Source organism: Maylandia zebra, linkage group LG18 (assembly GCF_041146795.1).
Source record: "Maylandia zebra isolate NMK-2024a linkage group LG18, Mzebra_GT3a, whole genome shotgun sequence".
NCBI lineage: Eukaryota > Metazoa > Chordata > Actinopteri > Cichliformes > Cichlidae > Maylandia > Maylandia zebra.
The window spans coordinates 5,025,940-5,049,802 of NC_135184.1; the positions used below are offsets into that span (position 1 = coordinate 5,025,940).

General features: G+C 40.7%; 1 protein-coding gene across 5 annotated transcripts in view; it reads right to left on the reverse strand.

Moving 5' to 3' along the window:
* The window catches only part of LOC101476808 (solute carrier organic anion transporter family member 5A1), a 55,148-nt gene that overhangs the window by 22,707 nt on the left and 8,578 nt on the right, over positions 1 to 23,863 (reverse strand). For all 5 annotated transcript variants that reach the window (XM_024799869.2, XM_076877163.1, XM_076877162.1 and 2 more), the window contains exons 2-4: positions 10,544 to 10,676; positions 3,096 to 3,313; positions 924 to 1,088 (exon numbers count right to left, since the gene is read on the reverse strand). In XM_024799869.2, coding sequence (XP_024655637.2) covers positions 924 to 1,088; positions 3,096 to 3,313; positions 10,544 to 10,676 — 516 coding nt within the window. The remainder of the gene's footprint in view (positions 1 to 923; positions 1,089 to 3,095; positions 3,314 to 10,543; positions 10,677 to 23,863) is intronic.

Consider the following 23,863-nt stretch of genomic DNA (forward strand, 5'->3'; position numbering starts at 1 on the left):
TGTTTGACACCCCTGCTCTAATTGAAGCACTCCTTCTTACAGACTTGTATACCCTGCAAGCTATTTCATATGTGCAGAGTTCATCAAACCTGATAAACAACAGCATTACGCAGACTTCCACATGTGGTCCAACTGCAAACAGCTCTCGTCTACCAAAATAACCAAAGCCACTAAAAAAGGTCGTCAGCCCCGAGTGTCATGTTCATTTCAGCTGCTTTATTTATCAGCCACAACAACGGGATGGCTTTAAACAGGACTGTACACTTCTATATGGATCGCCTGATACAAGGCAGCATTCGCCTCAGGTTGGATTTTCAAATTAAAGGGACAGTTCACACAAAAAAGAAACCCATGCGTTAACACATTGAAATGCTATTTATCCATCTAGATTGTTGTTGTTCAGATCAAATACAGAAAATCAGCACAACAAGCATTCAAACGCTCTGTGTTTAAGCTAAAGTATTAGCCTGTATGCCCGTTTAAGTGTGCATGTGCATCGGCGTGTGACTGTGAGTGTATGTAGGACATTAATGTGCTTGTATCTTTGTGTGTTTCTTAATGTTTTGTGTGTGATGCACTCAGTGCTCCAGCTCAGCGTCCCAGGTGCCCCCTTCATTTGAAGAACAGCAGTTTCTTTATTATTAATGTGCTGGCTTGCAGTGCTAGGGTAACAGCCTCTCTGGCTCTGCTCTCCGATAAAACCAGCGCTGCAGTTGCACAAATTAAAGCCCTGGATGTCGTATGAATATTCTGGTCTGTCTGCATGCTGTCTGCAGGAAAATCACAGGAGGCTTCATTTAATATGAGAAATAAATTCTAAGTTTAAAAAACAGATTTATTGAGACCAGTTTTCAGTCTTTGCAGGATTTCAGAGGTGGGATGGTGAGGCGAAATGCTCTTTAAAATGTGTACATTTAACTCACCAGTGTAGATGCTAGCATTGGAGGCAGGGATCCCAAACTGAGACTCGATGAATTTAGGGATGAAAGTGATGAAAGCAGTTACGATGGCGCTCTCTGCCGTGTAGGACAGGCTGACAAACAAGAAGGTCACATTGCTGAGGATCCTCACTGCGGCTTTAGGTAGGTCTGGAAGAGGGTGAAGAAAAAAAACATGAACACAAAGTAAAGCTTTTGGGGTTTTTTTCTGTCAGCGTCACAACAGTGAAAATAAACCCTTCTGATTTTTGCAAATCCGTTTGTGATTCAGTCTGAACTACAGATGGCTGAGACAGACTAGTTCAACTGTCCTCATAATCTGCACGCTGTCAAAATTTGTACACATTTGCACACACGCTGTTCACTGCACACAGGTTTAGAGTAGCTTTTCTACTCTCAGGAGTACAGAAAATATGACAAAAAAACAAACAGAGCTGTACTATCACAAAATAAATAAAACCACTCAACTGGGAAAAAAGTGGCTGTAAATAAATGTGAAATATTTCACACGGGGGTAAGAGAACCATTTAGCCCGTCAAGGGCTGCCTGTAAAAATCCTCACAATCACGAACAACAGCTAAAATTGAAGCCTTCAATACTACTTCCTTAATTTGGCACTTCAAATCAAAACTTTAACCACCCCCTTGGCTAAATGTTCCTAAATCAGTGCTGTGAAGAGGGGCAATGAAACCAACTCCATTTGGACTTCTTTTTCCAAACTTTGCAGCACTCAGAAGAAAATAAAAGCTTGCAGTAACACGTAACATGTTCTCTTGACTTTGCTGTCAAACCTTTTCAGGAGGAGCTGCCTGAGCAACACCGAAGTCTGCTTAAATCATCAAAGATGCTACCGCGATGTAGCGAAAAGTATATTTTTATTTAGTTGCAATCCTGAAGAGATTAAAGGTCCAGCAACAAATGTAGTATGTGGTCATTTCATTGTTTCGGCTTGTGGCTTTCAGCAGGGTCAACACGAAACAAAAACAGGACTTTTGTGGACAACGATCGGCTCTAAACCATCTGTTGTTGCCTCACTTGTTGCTGTGCGTGCTGAGATATATAACTGATGGTTTTATATCTTTCTACTCTGTACCCATCCTATTTTAAAATCCTATTGTAGAAGTTATTCTCTATACTAAAAGTGTAGCTATTGCTTTAACCCGGGCGTCTCGAAACTGAAGCTCTTTAGCCCATTCTCAGTGGAACCGCGTGGCTTTGAAAGAAAACTAGATGATCGTGATTAAGGAAATTATTTCATCATTTATTGTTTTGGATACTGTTGTGTACTGGAAAAAAAGTTGTAATATTTTGCGTGTCATTGCCTCCATGTATCATCCGGTTACTTATTCTCTTAATTTTGCTGACTAGCTACAGATTCCAAATCCAAAAGAATGAAAGTCAAGGAGGAAAGTCAGAATTTAACAGTGATATAACTACATCTACATGTTTGCTTTGACCACCAACACTGCTGGCTTAGCAGTATGCTTTCAGTCAAAATTACTCCTAATTATCCTGTTCCTGTTACTAATTATTAAATTGGGACAATTTTAACGTGGTTAATTGGGACTCACAGGGGACATCTTAGCGTTACAGCTACTTTGTTTCAAAGTAGGCCTAAAAATGCTAACAGGTGTTTTTGTTTCTCTCTACTTTACAACTGTTTCATAATAAAACTGACAAATTCTTTGGTTTAGTCACGTTTCCTAAATGCAAAAAAACCCCCAATGTTACTTTAATGAAAATAAAAAGTTTGTGGATTGCAGAGTAGAAACATGTGGTATACGATATGAATTACTGACATGCTCACAGGGTTATTTATACTCAATAAGCTGTGAATAATCATTATAATGCTGAAATATGTTTTGTGGCCCCAAACTGATTTTTAGGGTAACATATTTCTCAGAAACGGCTCTTAATAGTAGAAATCTTCCTGCTTTATTCTCTTCTCTGGTAGCTGCAGTTACACGATAAGCCTCTACTCTGTTATTCAATTACAGGAGGCTGACTTGGATTCTGCATTCATTAGACTTGAAAGACCGTCTGAACTCGTCTTTTAAGGTCAATAAATTGAACTAAAGAGTTATATTTAAACAGCCCACACCCTCATAGTTCTGGGAAACACTCCTCTAATAGTTGACATCATCGATTTTCCAGTACCTTTGATGTCCTTGCCAAAGCCCATGGACGAAGTGACCGTCTGGGTCTTGTTGTTGCTCTTCTCCTTGAGGACGTCGTCGTCACTGGACAGGTCGTCCAGACTCAGCTTTTTCCTCCTCTTCTTCTTCTTGTGTCGGGGCGGCAGTTTCTTGGGGAAGGTGAACATGGGGAAGATGACCAGCAGCATGGCTATGGCGCACAGCAGGAACCCGCTCCACCTACACAGCCCAGAGATTATTGAAGTAAAATATTAAAAACACATGTTTTTATTAAATTCTGAGTCCGTTTTTACTCCTTTTGCTACCAAAGAGTCAACCTCAGACTTGGTATTATCTCATGTGCCTCATTAATATGCACATAAACTGGTACACCATCATCTTCCTGCTATCATCACCTATAATTCATGTAGAAAGCTCGTGGCTGTTAGCTTGTGAGTCACTGATTATGCTGTCAGTCAGAGGAAGGCATCAGTGAGAGCTCTAAATAGATGACTAACCACATCTCACACACAACAACAGATTTTCAGATGGATGATATGTGCGAAAACGTGACCTAAGGACCAAACACATCTTGGTTTGGAAGGATTCAAACCCGGAGTTTGTTTTCAGATGCGACCGTGTTGGGAGAGGTTTCCTTCTCTTCTCACACATTTAACACAGAGACGAACAGGGACAAAGTGTATTCTACCCCTCCAGACTTTAACAGAGTCCTATTATTTGGTGTTGAGTGAAGTACACTCTGTCTGTTATTACTGCCCCAGTCTATCATACAGAGCCGCCCAAGTGTGTCCGTCCTGCGACTCATTTAATCACAGATGCGCTCACAGCTACGTTGGTCTCGTTGCATCTCTGCACCCACAGTACGGGGAAGCCGTGAGAACAAGATATTCCCGCAGTACAGCCTGTACCAGGAAGAATGCGACACTGTTAGAGTCACATACAGCAAATAAATGATCGACTCTGTAATTGGTGGACATAAGTATTAAATTGTAGCATTTCTGTTTCTTTTTTCCTTTTTAACTTAGTTGCATTTTTTCCAAGATGTTTTTAGAAGTGTAACAAGTGAAAGGGTGATAGCAGGTTATTAAGATACATTCATCCAATTGTTGTAGTTTTTATACATAAAAAAGAAAATCATGGTGTTCTGCACAGCAGGAGGCCAGTTTAAGCCAGCTGTAATTCACTAGTAAAAGACCCGAGTTGCTGCTAAGCAGCTAGCCCCAGCTAGTTTAGTTTTGCAATGACCTTTGTTAGATGTACTCCAAGGATCTCCACCATAGCTGCCAGCAGTAGTGCTCATTCTGGTGTGGAAGTGAACTCTAACCAGAACCTGCAGCGGGTGGTTCATGAGCTCTTACGTCAAGTTCAGAGGCTGCAGAGCAGGAATGTAGTTGAGAGACCCATTGGAGAAGCAGCTGATTATAATGTACCATTATGTAATTGTTTTCATTAGAGTGCAAATAAAAAAAATCTGCAGAACAGAAAACTATAAATAAAACTAATCATTCATTAATGAAAGCATGTGAGCTTCTTTTCCTGACATACGTTTACACTAGGGGTGCAACGATACACAAAATTCACGGTTCGGTTCGGTTCGATACTTTGGTGTCACGGTTCGATATTTTTTCGATACAAAAAAATGTTCATGCCTTTTTAATTTGTCATTTATTAAAATTATAAATATATATTTTAACTCAAAAGTACAGTTTTTAAATTTAATGTTGCTGAAACAAAAGTAATTAAAAAAATAAATATATCTCAGGGCTCTCAAAATTTCAAAATCCCTGGTAGCCCTTCAGGCAGGGACTCTTCAGTTTTTGGTAGCCCAAAATAAATTTAAGTAGCCCGAATAAAAAAAGAGAGCAATTTTTTGATTGATGTTTTGTTTCCTTTACAATATTATACATTAAAGTATAATATTGTAAAGGAAACAAAACATTAATCAAAAAATTGTTGAAAAACAAATTACAACATTGTATAAAAATTACAATCATCAACTCAAATACTTGGTTCTAATTGAACAGAAATTTCTATGAACTTGTAAGAACTGTGTAGGACATGAATCAGTCTGTGTCAGATCCTGAATTTGAAATTTCCACTGAAATCACGGGTAAGTGACAAGTGGAACCAAGATTTGCTTTTTGAAGTTTGCAAAGACTGCTAAATTTTGCCAGTGGTAGTTCACTCTTTGCAACATAGTAGCTGTTCTAAACAGATTTTTCAGGTTTATTTTTAGTATGTTATTTGCAATTGGTGTTTGTTCTGGGAAAGATATTGCAGACTGAGCAATAATGCATTACTTGCATTTCTCATGGGTTCTAATGGGGGCCTTTCTTAAAATGACTGGTCCCAGTAACAAAGGCGCTTGTCGACTCAGAAATCGAGAGAAAACCAACAACACACCCGACAGAACATTATGTTATTTACACGGGTGCACGTAAGTGGTCCGCATGTGCGCATTCGCTGTCAAAATAAAAGACGCGCACCAGATAAGAAGATGCAACGCGCGCGTCCATATAAAAAGCACTGTTTTTGTCCGCTAGAGTGGGATTTTCACGGCACATTCCGCACCACATCTCTGTGCGTTCATCATTTGTTTGAAGCCAGCTCACCTCCTGCAACCACTTTTCCGAGAATACGTGCTTCTTTTGTGGTTCGGACTCCTTCTGACATTTGTTTGGAGGTGGAGGAACACCAAAGTAATTGCTTAAAGGAGCTTCTTCGACATCTTTAAGAGTTCTAAACAAATTTCTGTCCTCCTCCAGAAAATCTTATGTATGCAAACACGCGTTGCAACTTCATATCTTGTGCGCGTATTTTTTTTTTTTTTTTTGACAGCGAATGCGCACCTGCGGACCACTTATGTGCAGCCCCGGTTATATAGCTCATCATATCGCAGCCACAGAAATTCTTTTGTCCATGAAACCATAAAGCTGCACTTTCTTTTTGCCTTATAGTCTGATTTGTCATAACTTTTCCGTTTTGTGCTAAGCTTTTCTTTGGCTGTCACTTCTTCACCCCGACCTGTCTTATTTGGCTCAGCAGAACTAAAATATATATCCTGCTGCTTTTACACACACACACACACACACACACACACACACACACACACACACACACACACACACACACACACACACACACACACACACATAACGGTCAGCGATTCTCTGCGCGATCAACCTCTCACATGTTTAAGCTTGCTGCGGGAGATTTCACTTGTCATGTTTGCATAGTAAGCTAACGATTGATAATACCATGTCAGAGGAATTGGTGCACAAATTATCATCACTCACCAATCAGTGCTGTCGCTCTCTATACACAGTTCGTGCGATTGCAAAGTGAAAGCAAAAAAACAAGCGCAAATTCAAACGCGATGTCAATATGTCACATATTGACAGTGGCTCATCGATGCCAATGACATAATTACCCAGCTACATTTCCGAAAGAATGCAAAAGCATTGACATATATTTTCCTTCCTACAATAGCCCGACGGGCAGGGCAGAGGTAGATTTTGGTAGCCCGACTGGAAAAATCGCTAGCACCGGGACGTCGGGCTAGCGATTTTGCGAGCCCTGTATCTGATTGAGGAATCACTCATCTTTGGAAAAGAGAGTTTATTACAGAGAAATGGCTCTTTCCAAAATAAAAGCTATACTATCCGCTTCTTCTGGGCTATATTCTCAGCAGCATATTGTAGCGGGTCAGGGCTGTTCGGGGTTCTGTTTGTACAGTTATGTTTTGTTTATGTTGCCATAGTGACGGGTGACGCCCTCTCGCTGCGACGGTGTGTCCTTCCGGGGTCAGAGGGCGCCCTGTGTGTTGTTGTTGTTGTTGCTGCTGTGTGGTTGCCGCGCTGAGCAGTTAGCTAGCGGCAGTGTTCTTCTGCAGATGTCAATAAACGGCTGTGCTCCCTGGCTAGCTCACGGGAAGCAAGACCAAACGACACCTCCGTCTCCTCCTTGTCTGAGCTCGCCACATTGGTGTCAGAAGTGGGATGATGGTAGCACCCCATGTTCTGACCCGAGTGACTTTTCCCCCGCCGGTCGTGACCGGCCGGTGCGCCAAAAGAAGGCACCTGGACATTTGCAGGACTTTGTGTGGGGTAATGGGGTCGTCGGGGACGACTGACCCCTTAGGTGGGGGCTATGTAGCGGGTCAGGGCTGTTCGGGGTTCTGTTTGTACAGTTATGTTTTGTTTATGTTGCCATAGTGACGGGTGACGCCCTCTCGCTGCGACGGTGTGTCCTTCCGGGGTCAGAGGGCGCCCTGTGTGTTGTTGTTGTTGTTGCTGTGTGGTTGCCGCGCTGAGCAGTTAGCTAGCGGCAGTGTTCTTCTGCAGATGTCAATAAACGGCTGTGCTCCCTGGCTAGCTCACGGAAAGCAAGACCAAACGACACCTCCGTCTCCACCTTGGGTCTGTTCTTGGTACCTCGCTAAGTAAGTTAGCTGGATTTGATTGTTGACGATTTCGCGTGATCCTGGATCGTTCGGTTCCCCGAAGCTCATCCGGGACTTGCTGTCATAGCAACAGAGCCGTAAGCGTAAACCTGCTCGGGAGCAGGTTTACTTTATGTAAACAGGATTAGATCGCGGCCACGCAGGTATGTCCGCTTCATTTATACGAAAGCAACAGCGATATTTTACCACTGTTTCACCATAAATAAATATTATCAATGTAATTAAAGATAATGCAGTACTTGATCCTTTTATTGATTTCACACAGATACATACAGGTCATTTCCTAAAAAAGGGAAATGTACTATTAACATTCTATTACATGTATGTGATTATTACAGATGTAATTCATATTTCAGAGTAGTAATTGCAAATTACTTCGTGTAATCAAGATGGGAGACCACGGCTATAAAAGCGAAGGTGGATTTGGGAAGCCTGTCGCAGCCATGTCCTGTCCGTTTACGCGAGCCACCCATTGCGGAAGGTGCAAGATTGATAAGGAGAGTCCTCAGAATTCAGCGTATATTGCGGGATAGACAGGATCCTTTAGCTCACGACACGCGACAGTGTGCTCATAGAGAGATATCGATTTTCCCGTGAGGGTATTATTCACTTAACCAACTTGTTGACTAGGGGGTGCAGGACCACCACCTGTCTTTTTTTTTTTGCTCTGCCCTTTTCTTGGTTGCTGTTATAAACTAACAAACAGATTATTTCAGGGTCTCTTTTCAAGAGACTAAAGGCAATATAAGTGATAAATATTACCATTCTGTAGAATATTCCTATATTTCACTTTTACTTGTTCCCATGTTCTAGTGGGTCCTGTTGTGGCTCTAATGTGAAAGGGGATATAATATAACATATTATAATATAATGTAATATAATATTGGATAATATGGTGTGATATGATAAATCTACCCTACCACCTACTGGTGTTGGCCAGAGGGGCCGATGGCGCAATATGGCAGCCTGGCTTCTGTCAGTCTGCCCCAGGGCAGCTGTAGCTACAACCGTAGCTGCTTCCACCAGTGTGTGAATGTGAGAGTGACTGAATAGTGGCATTGTCATGCGCTTTGGGTGCCTTGAAAAGCGCTATATAAATCCACTCCATTATTATTGTTATTATTACATTACTTACGAGTTTAATTTGTCAGCAACTTTCTGCCAGCCCTCTCTCCTTGCTTTTGCAGCCTTTGCAGTGTTCCCTTGCGTTCTGATTAAACTCTGAAACTCCTGAAATCCCTCACTCAAGAGTTCTTGCTCTGCTGCCGAAAAATACCGAGCGCGCTCCTTCGACATTTTCGCCGACCAATCAAAGGGTTGCCGATCAATGTTTCTACTATCGATGCGTAGCCCCTGTTGGGCCACCCAGTGATGTCACATTACTGCGTCCAGCTGTACTAATCGTCAACGGCAGGTGTGTTCGGGGAACCGGATTAGCGGGCTCACAGTTAGCGCGATGATTTGGTCTTGGATGTGTCATTTGATCTTGGATGTAGTAAGCGAGGTACGAAGAACGGACCCCTTGTCTGAGATCGCCACAATATTAAACATATCAGGTCCCCATAAGGAGAATCATGTGCTAACGGCTGTCTAAATGACTCGGGTAAAGTTTGTAGCATGCATGCTCGTTGTTTTTGTCTGCTTCCACTTATCTTTGCACTAGGATGATGTCGGCATAAATGTGCAGTTTATATTCGTTGTGTTCCCACTAGTGCTGTCAGCGTTAATCTCGTTGAAATGACCTTAACGCCACAACACGGCAAATCTCCGTTAACAAGCTACCCCTGATCGCCCTGTGCGTGGGGCTAGACGGCCAACACGTTAACGAGCTAACTGCGCTAACACACTAGTTCCCACCCATGTAATTGAGCATTGCGTGGCACATCCAACATACTGTTTTACTTTAGTCCATGACACGCTTACCTTCAGAGTCATACGTCACATGAAAACCAAAATAATTCCAAACGCCAGATCTGAATGAGGGTGGGGGAGGTTCAATTTGCCATGTTGCAAGGAGAGCTTAACTTCTGTCTCGCTAGCTTGCCCTGCGCTCTTCCTTCTGATGATGCTGTCTGTGTTGAGCGCTCAGTGGATCTGCGCTCGACAGTGCAGCCTAGGCGGAGTAGTCGAACGCAGATTCACTGAGCGCTCAACACAGACAGCATCGTCAGAAGGAAAGTTGATAAAATAAATTACAAATGTTGTATTGTTAGATACATATGCGTACCGAACCGAAAGCACTGTATCGAACGGTTCAATATCGATACGAGTATCGTTGCACCCCTAATTTACACATAACTCCACCATCACCACTTCAAATAGAACCAAAATTTGTAAATACTGGATCTTTCAAAGTTTTGAGACTTGGAGAATTAAATCTCTTTAGACTCGTTTCTGATACATGTACATTTATAATCTGTATTTACTCTCTGGTTTCCATTTTTAGTCGGCGCAGCATTCACCAGCCACGTTAATTTGGCTATATTTGGAGAAAAGGAGGAAAGTATTGGTCAAAATGGAACCTCAAAACAATTTAACTTTTTATTAAATTTTTGAAAAAGGCATCTAGATGCATAATCCTGCTCGTCTCCGAGGCAGAGCCATTGAATATCACCAAAGGGTTAACTTAGAATCCACCCCAGGTACCAACTAAAGTGTGTTTCTAGCACTTTCACCAAGAAAGATACTACTGAACTGTACTGTGTTAATGAACTGAAACTTAAGTAATACAGTTTATTTACCACTAACACTCTGAGAAACTGGGGATAAAAACTCGAAGGATACTCTTCAGTGCCCCGTTTGTGAGCTTCAGCACTAAACCCAGTGAATCACACTGAAGACACAAATGGTTAACTTACTGTGTTGGTAATAGTAGTGATACTCACAGAGTGTATTTGCTTTAATGGAAATTTATATAAAAAAACCCACCAACTTCAACATACACACATATTTTACATTTCGATGGGCTCATGGCAGACTCTTCTCACCAGTTTCCAATGAAGCGGGGATCACTCTGGTCGATGTTGACAACAGTCTTGGGGTCCACGTAAAAGCCGATGAGGACTCCACCCAGCAGGTAGCCAGCTGCTGGGCCCAGCGCTCCCATCACGTACATGATGGCTGAAAGGAACAGAGAGAAGCAGAGAGCTCGAACTTTAAATGTGTGCAAGTTTTGGCCAAACATCAAAACTACTTTTAGAGTTGAACAACATCCAGCAGACACAAAGCAGCCTCGTCATCTCACTGGAGTCAGTTCAGATAAATCAACTCCAACATTCATGCATTTTTTCTGCTTTGTTTTGGTCTCAATCTCTTTTGAAGGCCATCAAAAGCTCCCATCTTCGACTGTGTGCTGTCTGGTGCTTTGGAAGTTTTTTAATGTGACCAAAACTGAGCTAAAACATGAACTGTGCACGTGTTTGAGAAAACCTGGTTGGATATTTTGTAGTTCCTCTCTCTCACAAGTAGCACAAAGCAGGAAGAAGTCACAAATTTGCACTATTTTTGTATGTATTAAGTGAGAAAACTGAAGGAGGCAGCACACGACACGACATTAGCTACAACCAGGATCCCAAGACTGATGGGATGGTGGCAGGTTAGGAAACGGCTAAATTCGATTCTTTGTCAGACACTTCCCTTTTCCAGCAGTGCCACTAGACTAGTTTTACTGCAGCACATGTCCCAGAGTTCATCTGCTGCCCCTCAATAAATCCTAAACTTTTTCAAGTACCTATAATTGACAGAGGAATGATTTAATACTGTGAGTACTATGAATGGATTTCATTTTGTAATGAATGCTGAAAAAGCAACCATCTATCCATAGATTGTATAAAAAGGTGGACATACCACTACATACACATTACTTTTTTTTTAAATCTATAAAGAAGGGCCTAAAAAATACCATTTAAAATGTTTTTTTGTGAAGTTGTCAATTATGTGTGACTAGAACACTGGTTCATCCCTTGTGATAGGAGCCATTTTTATGCTGCAATGACTCATAGGTCAGTGTTAAGGGGCTTAACAAACAAAAAACATTTCACTGAAAATGGACAGGTACGAGGGCTGAACTGAAAAAGAGTGAGCTTTGCATTAGTGGGCACTGCTCTGCCATCATGGCTGAAAGTAAAAACCCGAGGTTGAACTTAAAGCTAATAAATGCTGAACAATAGTGAGGTAGATTATCACAGCTCAGAATGCTGACTACTCCATTAGCATTGAGAACAACCGGTACAATTACAGCAGACTGCATTTTGTTTAGCTTCTGTGTCAAAGTTACACCATTACACTGAACTCAATGACATTTGTCAAACTGCAGGCCTTATGCAACACTAGAACTAATCTAGCCATTTACAAAAGGTCGTGTGTGTGTGTGTCATGTGTGCAGATCATATGACTGTGCAATCAGGTGGCTGCTGAAGCTGCGAATAAGATTTCTCCAATTAGAGGGAATTAAAATCTTTAATTCCTTGGCTGGAGTTGAAAGCACTTAAGAACTCAAAGCTGGGCCAGGCACTGGAGGAACCTGAAAATTATCTGAACCAAAACTGTCCTGGGAGTCCTGGGAAATACTGGGAGCACTGGGTTTCCGTCAGTGATGGCTTAAACTGTTAACTTCACTTTAGTTTTGTTTTTTTTTGTTTCTATTTTTTTTATTGTTTACTGTTGTTAAGCGAACACGACATATATCTTCTGACATCTGTCTTTTACATTTTTGCTAGTAATCAGCAGCAAATGATACAAACTTTGACCAACAAGTATGAGCGCTTAGTTTACTTGCTTATACTTTGTTATCTGTCCTTTTTTTGTGGATACTCGTTTCGTAGAATAATTGAGATGTTTTTGGAACATGTCTGGAAAGCCAAGTGAAAAGGCACTGTTCATGTTTAACTTCAAATCACTAATTTAGTCCTGTGATGATTATTTCAGTTATATTAGTGCTTGTGAACACGTAACATGGTTTCCACTGTGTTTGTGGCCTAGAAGTGACTCAGTCAATCTAAATACAAACAGCACGCTGCACAGGAATGACACTAAAACTGAGATGTTTGTCTCTTAACACAGTTGTAAATGTTGTGTTCCTGTTCTTTTAAAGAATCTGAGATGTCCATAATGACACTTTTTGATTTTTTTTTTTGTTAAACTGCCAAACTAACACTTAACAAGATGCACTTAACTTTCACTTATGTAGCATGCTTTTACTTCAATGTACTATATGAAGGTTTAAAAGCCTTATTATAAATAGTGCAAATCAAACAACTTGCCACTCTTACAGTGATGTTACGTTTTTGATCATATGCTGAAGTGTGTAGTTGTCGATACTTGTTAATTAATAAAGAAATAATTTGATCTTCCTAAATACAGAACACTTCTGCAGTAGCTCTTCACAGGACTGACCAAGTTTAACTTGAAATCATGAATTTTGTAGCGTCGTTGTGGTTGATTCTTGCAAATATGTGTTTTTTCCCCAGTGTTTGCATGGGTAATTACAGCCCACTGTTACTGAGACCCTTAGAGTAATTGCTGAGTAAGGATAGGCTCCAGCACCCCTAATGGCACTAAGATGGATAAGCAATTAAGAGGATGGCTCGATAGATGACCGGTGTGCATAACTTTTTCAGTGTTTTTTCCCCTCTCACGCTGCACTGCTGCTCTCTGTCACTGAAGCATTGCTGCTCAGTCACACAACAAACAGGGCACAGAGAGAGCTGTTCCTCAGCTGAGTTACAAAGCAGTAGGTCACTACCCAGAGATTTAGTTCTTCTTTTTTGCTAGATCTTTTTGGGAAAAACAAAACTCAATTCAATGGGTTGGAAAAACAGTTAAAAAGTAGTTAAATGTCTTGATAAACCGCCAAGACTAGCTAAAGTGTAATGACTATAGCTGTGCCATATCGTATCGTATGTGATAATACCTGTGAATATTTTTATGTGACGTGTGTCATATTGTGATATCACTGCTATAGTAACACCATGTGTTTGTGTTTCCTAGCCTCGGCATGTCTGACAGCAAGAGCCAAGAGAGAAGAGCAAATGGGTGGAAATGACTGATGTGTTACATGGAAGAAAAGCAGGACTTATACAGCACACTAGCAAGAAAATACAAGTAAACTTTTAATATGACCATATTGCTCGGTTCTTGATGAGTTACAAAGTTATGTTACTTTGCTTATTATAAAAGAAACATGTTAAGCTGTTATTTTATACGTCTCCTTAAAATTTCCAGGGAAAACACCACCTGTACTTCCATTTGACTCGTGCTGTGTTACAATGCTGCTGCTGGCACCCTGTTTCAGTAAACTCGCAATTCAATTTCGGTAGTGTGTCATCACTGACAGCAGCTCGTTGAAAAATGCCCCTCATTACTGAAACTTGTTCAGTATTTTTTTCTATATCGTCATAAATATTAGTATCGCAAATTTCCTTGAACTATAATGACAACATTTGGATATGGTATTAATTATTATTTTTTAAAACACTTTATTCAACAGAAACATTTTCAATAATAAAAACTGACTGCTGATAATCCAGATTTATGTGTAATTTTTTAAAGTCTCATTCCCATAGCCAATAATTCACGTGATGTATCTGATCTTCTCAGAGGCTTTCAGCTCACCCGTTATAAATACAGCAGTATGCTGCTCATCTATACTATGTTGATTTTCTGACAAGGTTAACAGTTACTTCAAATAAAAATAACAGTATAATAATTCCCTCGGCTACATTTTGAAAACTGATCAATATGTACCTGCCTGCCTGATTTCTCAAAACCCCCAAACACTCAGCAAAATGAAAAGATTCAGCACACATTCCTCATTTAGGGAGCGTTTCCCAATCAAATCAACACATTCCAGAAATGCCGGCAGCAACGTGAGCACTGCAGTTACTCATCTGCAGAGCATCTTGACAGAACCACAATGTCTGTCTCTCCATGCCATCCTTCCACTCGATTATTACATCATCTGACTAAGAGAGCCAGACTCTGGGATGATGAAACAGAGTGATGGGATTGAGGGCTCAGGCCTTACGAGGGGAGCTGTGGATAATCCCTTACAAAGCAAAAGAAGAGGGAAAACCCTCGGCTGGCAGGTTGCCGTGTTACACAACGTGATGCAGTAACGTGACTGTCTTCAGAGGGATAAGAGACGAGCACGCCGCCGGTCATAGGTCAGGCAAACGGGCCCAGCTGAGATATGAGGAGCCAGAAAGAAAGTGAGAAAAATAACAAAAAACTGAAAAGAAGATGATGAATCATACAAAGAAAGACAGACTGTGACAGCGCAGATGTGAGACCTTCATTAAAATTTTATGATAAAGTAGTCAGGGACCAGAAGGATGATGGCTTTTCTTTGCTGCTCTTTATTTCCAACGTAGACTGGAAGTCAAATCTTAATACATAACCATTAAGCAACAAAAACTTTTCTAAAAGCCTCTCAATCATGTGTTCTAGTGATATTAAGAATTTTGCTAGATTAACCACTTTTATAAACAAAAGAAACGCTTTGAAGAGAAGATTAAGATGCTTCTGAAAGCCCATAGGAAAATTCATTCTCTCCATTTAAGCCATCCGAAATATTAGGAGCAGTATGCAGCCAATACAGCCAACTCCAGCTATAAACCAGTGCAATGAAAGGAGAATTAATGTTTCAGTGATGGAAGAAACCAGAGCACCTAGAGGAGTGCGCAGAAGAGCCCTGCCCTGGTATGAACCCAGGACACTGCACCTCACGGAGGTGGAGCATAAGTGAAAGGAATTATGTCTGTGCTTGTTTGTCCATCTGCAGTATTACAATTTTTTTAAAATAAGGTGGAGCACAAGAAAAAAGCCATTAAAAATATGGAGCTGGAAATTAGCATTATAGGTCCACCTTAAATTTTGGTGTGGATCTGGATTGCGGTCTTTAAAATTGCAAGATAAGTCTAGAAGCTTGGCGAAGGTCTTTGTGAGTCCTTCCAGTTAATTAAGCAACAGTAATGTGCTTTATTTGTTAAAAGTGGTTTATAAGCAGGTTGCAAATGCTCAAAGGAGCCAGTGTGCACTTTTTTCAGTGGTTAAAGAAATAGGTCAAAAACAAAAAATCCAACAGATGAATGTGCAAGCCACACAAACCATGCTTTCTGTCACATTTACTTCAACTATGTACCCTGCACACATATGGTTTGTCATAAAGAGGCTTTCAGAGAAAAGGAAAAAGAAAGATGAAATAAAACCAGACAGGAGACAGGATGCAAAGAGAGAGGAAGCAGAAGGAGAGCAGAGTGCACACCAACCTGCTGCTGTCGAGGCAGCAGTGTTTGTGCTGATGGAGGGAAACCATCTTTGGCCTCAGCGTTCCAATGATCAATGTTAAGGTAGAATAAACCCTGGGAATGAAAATCATCCTAAATCTGAAGTCTGCATAACACCTTTATGATCTATAACCTCAGACCGGTTAACACTGTGCAGTCCCATTAACACCACCCTGTTATAAATATATGTTATGTTTTTGCAGTGGGGGTGATGGACTTGTTTAATGGTTGTGTCTTTGTTTTATCATTCAGATACTTCGGGGTTTCATCTCTGCATAGATCCTTCTGTATGCTTGCCTTTTCTTTTATGTTGTTACATAAATTGCATCAACCTGCAGTTAAAAATCTCACATATTAACATAAGTGCTGATGTTAATTAAATAACTGTACATTACCCCTTTTAAATAAAATAAACATAAAACACTATGCATAAGTCATCCTAAGAAATACCCACAAACGTCAGTGACATAGCAGCTTATCCGCCTCCTGATCCGTCATAGTTCACAGGTCAATGCCGGTAAAGCAAGACATGTGAGTTGGGTTAAGACCCAAGAAGTGATCATTGTGTGCAAGTTTTATTAAAATCTGACCAAGTAGTAGTGATAAAAATGCTCATAAAATAACAAATATAACCTTAACCCTGACCACAACTTGTAGACCCACGAGGTGATTGTTATTTTGCTTTCCAAAACTACAGGAGCGTGGATTATTGTGAAATATGGACTGACAAATGGACACTTCGCCTCACTTGGTCACAGTATAAATTCACTGAATCTTTGGCCAGATGAGTTACAAACACTAATATGTCGAACATGCATGCCTCATTTTACATGTCCAAATGCCAGGTGACAATTTGGGCAGTCTCAGTATAACTCATGGACCTCAGCTGAGGCTGAAACTTCTCTCCACACCATGCTTGAATTGAGTGACTGGATCCAAAAGGCTATTTGGATGAAGTGGTTTGTAAAGTAGACGACTCGCAGTTTTTTCTTAATTCCACAATTCAATTCAATTTTATTTAAACAGCGAAAAATCACAACAGCAGTTGCCTCAAGGTGCTTTATATTGTAAGGTTGACCCGACAATAACGCAACAGAGAAATCCCCATATAACCTCTGGCGCTTTGGCGACAGTGGGAAGGAAAAACTCCCTTTTGACAGGAAGTAACCTCCAGCAGAACAGGCTGCGGGAGCCGTCTGCTTCAACAGCTTGGGGTGAGGGGAGGAAGACAGAACAAACAGACAGATGTCGGTCCAACCCCGGCTACGAAAAAAGCTGGACTGGGTATCCGTGACAACAGACTGATTTGTAATGCCATGCGTTGGCAGCAGTTCAGCAGTAAAAGCTAGCACATTATATGGAGGAGGCTAAAAGCAAAGAGTGACCAATTTGGAAGTACTTCACAGTTACTGCTACAGCTTTTCTTTTATGTTTGCAAAATTTAATTTTAACCTAACAGCAAAATGCGGTCAAGAAAGTCAAAAGACTGAAAGCTTTGATATGACGACACTTTTATTTCTCTACTGCGCACTTGTTTACGTTCATTCTTGTTATGCTCAGACACAGAGGTGTTACAGCAAGCAGAAGCTAGGATGTTTGTTCACTGCAACTTAATTTCACTTCACATTATGTGCTACTGTAATCTAGACTGATACAGGATGGACCACATACAGCCAACTTTGATCTGAAGTAGGCCGGACCAGTGAAACTACATGATAAATGTGTAAAATTACAGAAAATGTTGTGACAGTTCATTGCACACACTGACCTGTAATTAAAACATATTCATTTTTTAAAATTTATTGTGGACTCGCTAATAGCTGAAACACAGGAACTTTCCTGTGATTTGATTGGTGTTAGTTAATTATGTTGGCGTAGTATGAAGGAAAATCCAGTGGGCTTGATTCGAGGCTTCGCCACGGCCGACTTCGGCACCCAGGCCTTATGTTTGACACCCCTGCAGTAGGCTGGGACGAGACAAGTGCAAATAAATTACATGAAAATTTTTGGTAGCACTTTAAAATAATGTCACACTATTAAGCATTAGCAAGGTATTAGCAAGTGCTTAATTAATAATTTATATAGCATTATTTCTCCTTAGTAGGTCATTTATACATAAATTAGATAAATACAGATATATTATAGTGACAGTGATTATGATTATGAATTCAACTAGCAGTGATAAGCTGTACATCGTGTATCGGTAACAGATGGATAAACATATGTGTATATTTACAAATGACGCGGATTAAGGAGGAGTAATGTGTATAAATGTTGAATTGAGCACTTGCTAATACCTTACTAATACTTAATAGTGGATGAATTTGTTATAATTTACTTTAAAAGTCACACAATCAATGTTTAAGTCAATCCTGATGTTTCCTTACACATCAAACAATGCCTCTCAGCTTATTCATTTAACCCTGGCTTCGGATCGGTACCTTGCACCAGCAGATACCCAAAGCCAACATAAATCTATCCTATCAAAAAGAGTTGCATGGGTGCATTCCTAGAAAATGAGGCAGAAAGTTCAGTTTTGTCCAATATCACAATAAACAATCCTTCAAAAGTCCCAGTATCCACATCTGGATAAGATCCAGATTCTGGGTTTGTCTAAGCCCCACCTCTGGCAAAAATTTTCCGCAAACCTCTGTAACTCTTAGAGTAACACTGCTAATGAACAGGCAGACCAACCAAACCAGTCTCTCTCACACACACAGAGGCCTCGTCCTCCTCATCAGCTTCAGCTGTACACCATGTAGTCTGAGATGTCTCTGAGACATAAATATAATACCCTGATCCTTGACAGTGTGCCGGACTTACATAGAGAGCCTCAATATGCTGCTTGTTACACAACAGGTAGAAGCAGCCAAGCAGTCTGATCTGGTTGGATCTGGTTTGAGACACAATCTGAACTGCACTGTGAGTCATGTTTCAGTGGCGCCAGCATCAGCTGTTGCAGTGAGCAGGTAGCTAATTATCCATCTTTCCTTCCTGCTCATCCTTCACCTGGCTAGCATCATGTCACTCACTCGTGTGTTGATAACTGCAGATTACTCTGTAACAATACCCTAATGTGCTGTAATACTGCTGCAGCCAAAGAGTTGCATCAACATCACGCATAATGAGCACAGAGAGCGCTCTCAGGTGTTACAGCATCAAGTACAGAGTCTGCATATGTAGTTCGGCTCCCTGCTACACTGATTACACTAGTCTGGACCTGCTGGGGCAGCAACACACACTCACAGCAGGGCCGTGAAAGAGATTTATGGCAGCTGTACATTAGAGAAAAAGCTCAGAGCTTGCAAAATGCTCATAATAAATGTAATTTTGAAATTAATGTTTAAAAAAAACATCATGAGATTCAGAAAGACACGGAGCTCAGTCAGCAGGCACAAGCTTGTGAGCCTTCAGTCTACTCAGATAAATCAGAGGCATAAATCAGGACTGGAGTTGCCAAGTTTCATTTAATGTTTGCCTGTTGATGGTATGATTTAATCATGGTGTACAACAGTGCAGCTGCACACGACAGGATTAGTAAAAGCTGGGTGAGGAGGCAAGCGGTGTAGCGGTACGCTAGACAGGCTGGCGGACGGACAGCGCTGAGGCCAAGACGAGGAGGAGGGAGCGCGATGAAATGTTATGGTATGATAGCGTTGTCATAGTAACCTGCTGACACAGCAAGGTCTGGTTACAACTTCCCGGCGGGACGTAAGCGCTAACGTCAGACTCCCTGCCTCCATGAAATCTGTGAGGAGGCTTCCTGCGTGTTTCACCTCAGCACGTGTTCTGATCCTCATGTTCGTCAGCGTTTCACTCGCTCCTCACTGACCTGGCCATCACACTCCACTGCAGCTCAACAATCACAAGTACTAAAACCACAGATGTGTCAAAGCTTTAATATCACAGTTCCAAATATCGCGCCGCTTTCCAGAGACAGACTTAAAAAAGCTGAAGCATGAGAGGCCAGGTTACCCCTATCACTTCATTTCATTCTCCATTGCAATAGTTCTCTATGCACTAAAGAAGCTTGTTCACATAACAGCGTACGGTTTAAAACAGGCCCAAGTGGTTCATTTATATTTGTTTATCAAAATAAAATATCTGCACATTTCAAATTTGTACAAGAAATCAGGACAGAAGACATAATAACATTAGTATGGAATCAAATGAATGGTGTAACCCATTAAAGGTCTATGGTCGTTTGTGCCATTGCATGAAATACCCGATTTCTTTTGTAACAGATTTAGAGCAGCATCAAATAAATCATTTTGCAAACTCTATTACTGCACTGACTTTATTATCATTATCTGAACTGAAGGTTTACTGTTTTGCATTTGCAGTGTGGGTAATTTTTGAGCAAGCTTTGACTGCTTGCAGGTAAAAAGCTGGGTGGAGCGCTAACACGTTTACTGAAATGAAATCTCAAAACCAATTTCCAACTGTTGGGGAGTTAGCCTTCACAATTCATTCGAAATAAACAATGACCAGTGCACAGAAGAAGTAGTTAGTCAGTCATCAAGGGACAAAAATATGTAAAAGAACCAGCGATGTGGTCATTTATCCCCTGAGAGGAAGCAGTTATTATATAAAAGACTTCTTCACGGGGAAGTTAAAGGGTTTTAAAAGTGTTAACACAAAACACTTCTGATTTTGTGCATTTGTTTGTGTTGAAGTCTGCAAGTGTGCCTTTATGCTGATTAAATTATGACCACACCTCTCTAACACACTTTTCCAGAAACTACAGAGCCTCAGAATCAGAAAAAACCATTAAAATCCACTTTAGCATTAAAATTGATGCATTTCCAATAACCCAAAATAATACTTTTTAAAAGAAAAAACAGGATTTGAGTAAAGATTACCGTTGTGCTAGTATTTTAATGAAATCATGCATTAGAGTAGAACAGCTTGGAAGCAGAGATTCCCAGGTTAACTATACTTAGTCTATGGTTGTGCAAAGCTACAAAGTTTCTGGGGCAGATGAGATAAACAGGCAGTGTAACCTGGGCTTTATGAAATATTGGGAAGTCCACTAGAATTTTAAGTAAAGTTGACAGGCTGCATGACTGGGATTTACAGCATTAGCGGTCTACTGGCTTCAAATCTTTTAAAATATTAAAGTGAGGAAGGACAGCACCTGGATCCCAGAGTGGATCATTAAATACCAACATATCCACTCTCTAACTCTGGAAATCTTAGTACAGGAAAGTGGAGTTCCCCTCTGTGAAATAACAGAACTTTCAGTCAAAGATTTAATTAAACCGTTTTAAAATTGCTGACAAGAAAACCTGTTACGTTTTAGAAAATGACCGACAGACACACACACACAGTTTTAGCACACCAACTGGTTTGTGGTTTTTGCTGTTAATCCCCGACGGTCAGTCTGTTTTTAGTGCACTACCTCTGCATTAAAACAAAAAGAGAGTAAACTGCAGCCTGGTATTAACGCAAACCCCCAGTGATGATCTTTTAATTCCACTGCAACACAACAGCAGGAAACCAGACCTGAGCCGAGAGAACAGCCTGACACCAAAGTGGTAAAATAATAGCATCAGCCACATGAATTTCTTCCTGACCTATATATGAGCCATTCCCTTAACACATCGACAGCAGCTTTTCAGCTACAGCAGACAAACGGGCAGGAACAAAACTTTTTAGACGCTTTTGTTATTGAAGTGTGATTTAAATCAGAGCATTGAAGCCGATTCCTGCTCGAGGAGCTCCAGCTGCAGGCCTTTACTCGGGCTTATAAGGAATTGTAAAGAACCAAGAAAAAAGCCCTACAAAGGCTTAAAAGAAGTCAGTAATGCACATTTCCTGTCATCGCTTCATAAGAAGTGTAGAGGCGAGGATGAGATGAATCTCAAAAGCTGCAGTAAAGTAACTGACTTTCAAATGCACCTGCCTCTGAGTTTACTTTATATCTAACCTTTACATCCACACAAGGTGAACCGTGTCCACGCGAGTGACTGCTCGTTTTTTTATTTTTCACATTTCCTGCACTTTTATTTCCAGATTGTTCCTCGATTTGTCTTGTTACGTTCACCTTGAGAGGTCTACCTCCTCAAAAAAATTTTTTTTCTTGTATCTCTGTGTGTTCAGCCCCATAACGGCGATTCAAACTGTAATCCTGAAACAAAACTATCTGCTCTCCAAAAACTAAGCACCAGGATTTACCTCCGACTTCAGTAAATACATATTTAGAAGTTAATGTCTTGTTTAAAACTCTACATGCTGTCTCAATCGTTTATTTTATAGTGAGCGGAGCCCTTTCAGGGCTGGCAAAGTCACACCTCGTATCAACATCAACAGTACCAGTGAAGCTGCATTGTCTCCATTTACACATATTTCTAAAAAAGTCTTTAAAAGTAGCAGTCACCTTCATAATATAATACACCAAACTGACAAAGTCTAAGTGTAGTTTATCAACGACTGGGGTTATCAAGAGCTCCATGATGTATATTTATTTATGTTTCAATCCCAGCTTCTCATTGGCCTCACACGCGCCGGTCAGGAACAAACTTAGGGCCAAATGTGGCCCCGTGTTGTACAACACCTGGTCTGATCTAAGCTGCAAACACAACTCAAGTAGGATAAACAGATTTATACAGCAGTGAATACCATTTATTACCCAACACCATGAGTGTCTATGGTATATAACAGCATAGTGTTGAACTGCTAACCCTGCCTGTTTTGCCTGTTTGCTTAAGCACCTTGCTCCTCTCTTACTTAAAAAGAGAAAGAAAGAAAGCCCTCAGAGGTAAATAACACCAAATCCTTCCTCCCACGTTGTCTCTGCTGCTGACCAGATCAATATTTGAGAACACAAACCCAGAAACATAACCCACCCTCGTGTCACGTGCGGCTCAAATCTGGAGAGTGAAACGCTGCTGAAGTGGCTTGCAAGAACATCTGATGCTCCTCAAAGGAAAAACAAAAGCAAAACAGTTTTGTTAGAAATCCGAGTGTTTTCAAGCTGTGACAGCATGAGGGTTTCATGCCTTCACTTTACAGGTTGCTTTTTCCTGGAGCTTGACGATTTTTCAAAGAAAGAATCAATTGGCTGACAGAAAAGTAACTCACAGCAGTTTCAAGATGAACTGCTGGCTCGTTAATTCTTTGATTTACAGGCCAAGCAGAAAGCGCAACATTCTTCTCTTCTCTATGTTGTAAACACTTTCAGGTATAATCAAAGAGCGCAATAATCATCCTTTTTTTTTTTTTTTTTTAGACGTACAGACTCAGTGTAAAGTAAAGTTAATACCTCAAAGCACTAAATGGATCACAGTATCTAAACATGTAGCTTGTTCTGTTCAATGGGTAACCACCACAACTCGTGGTGGCCTAGTTTAATATTTCTGAATCACTTCCACCTTAACAACAACTTCACCACTTACTGTGACAAATGCAGATCATGCCGATGGGAAGAACCAGGCTAAATAAGGCACGGTAGCTAATTTCAACAGTTATTGTAAAATGTTGTTTACGTTGTTTCTCATCATTTGTCCTGACTGGCACCTCACTGTGAGGAAGCAGTGTTTACGCACCACATATAAAGCTGACGACAAACAGTGAGGGGCTCAGGTGACTCTGTTGTGCAGTGGAGGTGAGGGCGTCTGGTTGGCACTGTTTGTGCTCTCTTAGAGGGAAGCTGCACTACAGATCAATACAAAGTTGTTCTGAGTGATCACATTTATCCTGTGATAAAACATATTTATACTTGTGGGATTGATCTGACCGGGGCTGATCTGGTTACACTTCACTAAGACACTTTATGGTTGCTTTATTATGTAATTCGCAGCCCAAATATCACATCGTCCAAAGCTAAAAACTGGAAATGTCACATTCATATTGTATGTAGCGTCACTGTAATGACTGATACCATTTTTTATTTTATTTACCTGTTTATTGAGACAGAGTAAACAGTTAAATGCAGTCTTACATACAGTCCTGATGTATCAACTTATTTCTATTTTTTGTTTGACTATTTTTTTCCCTTGTTTTACTTTTAGATCTTTCTTT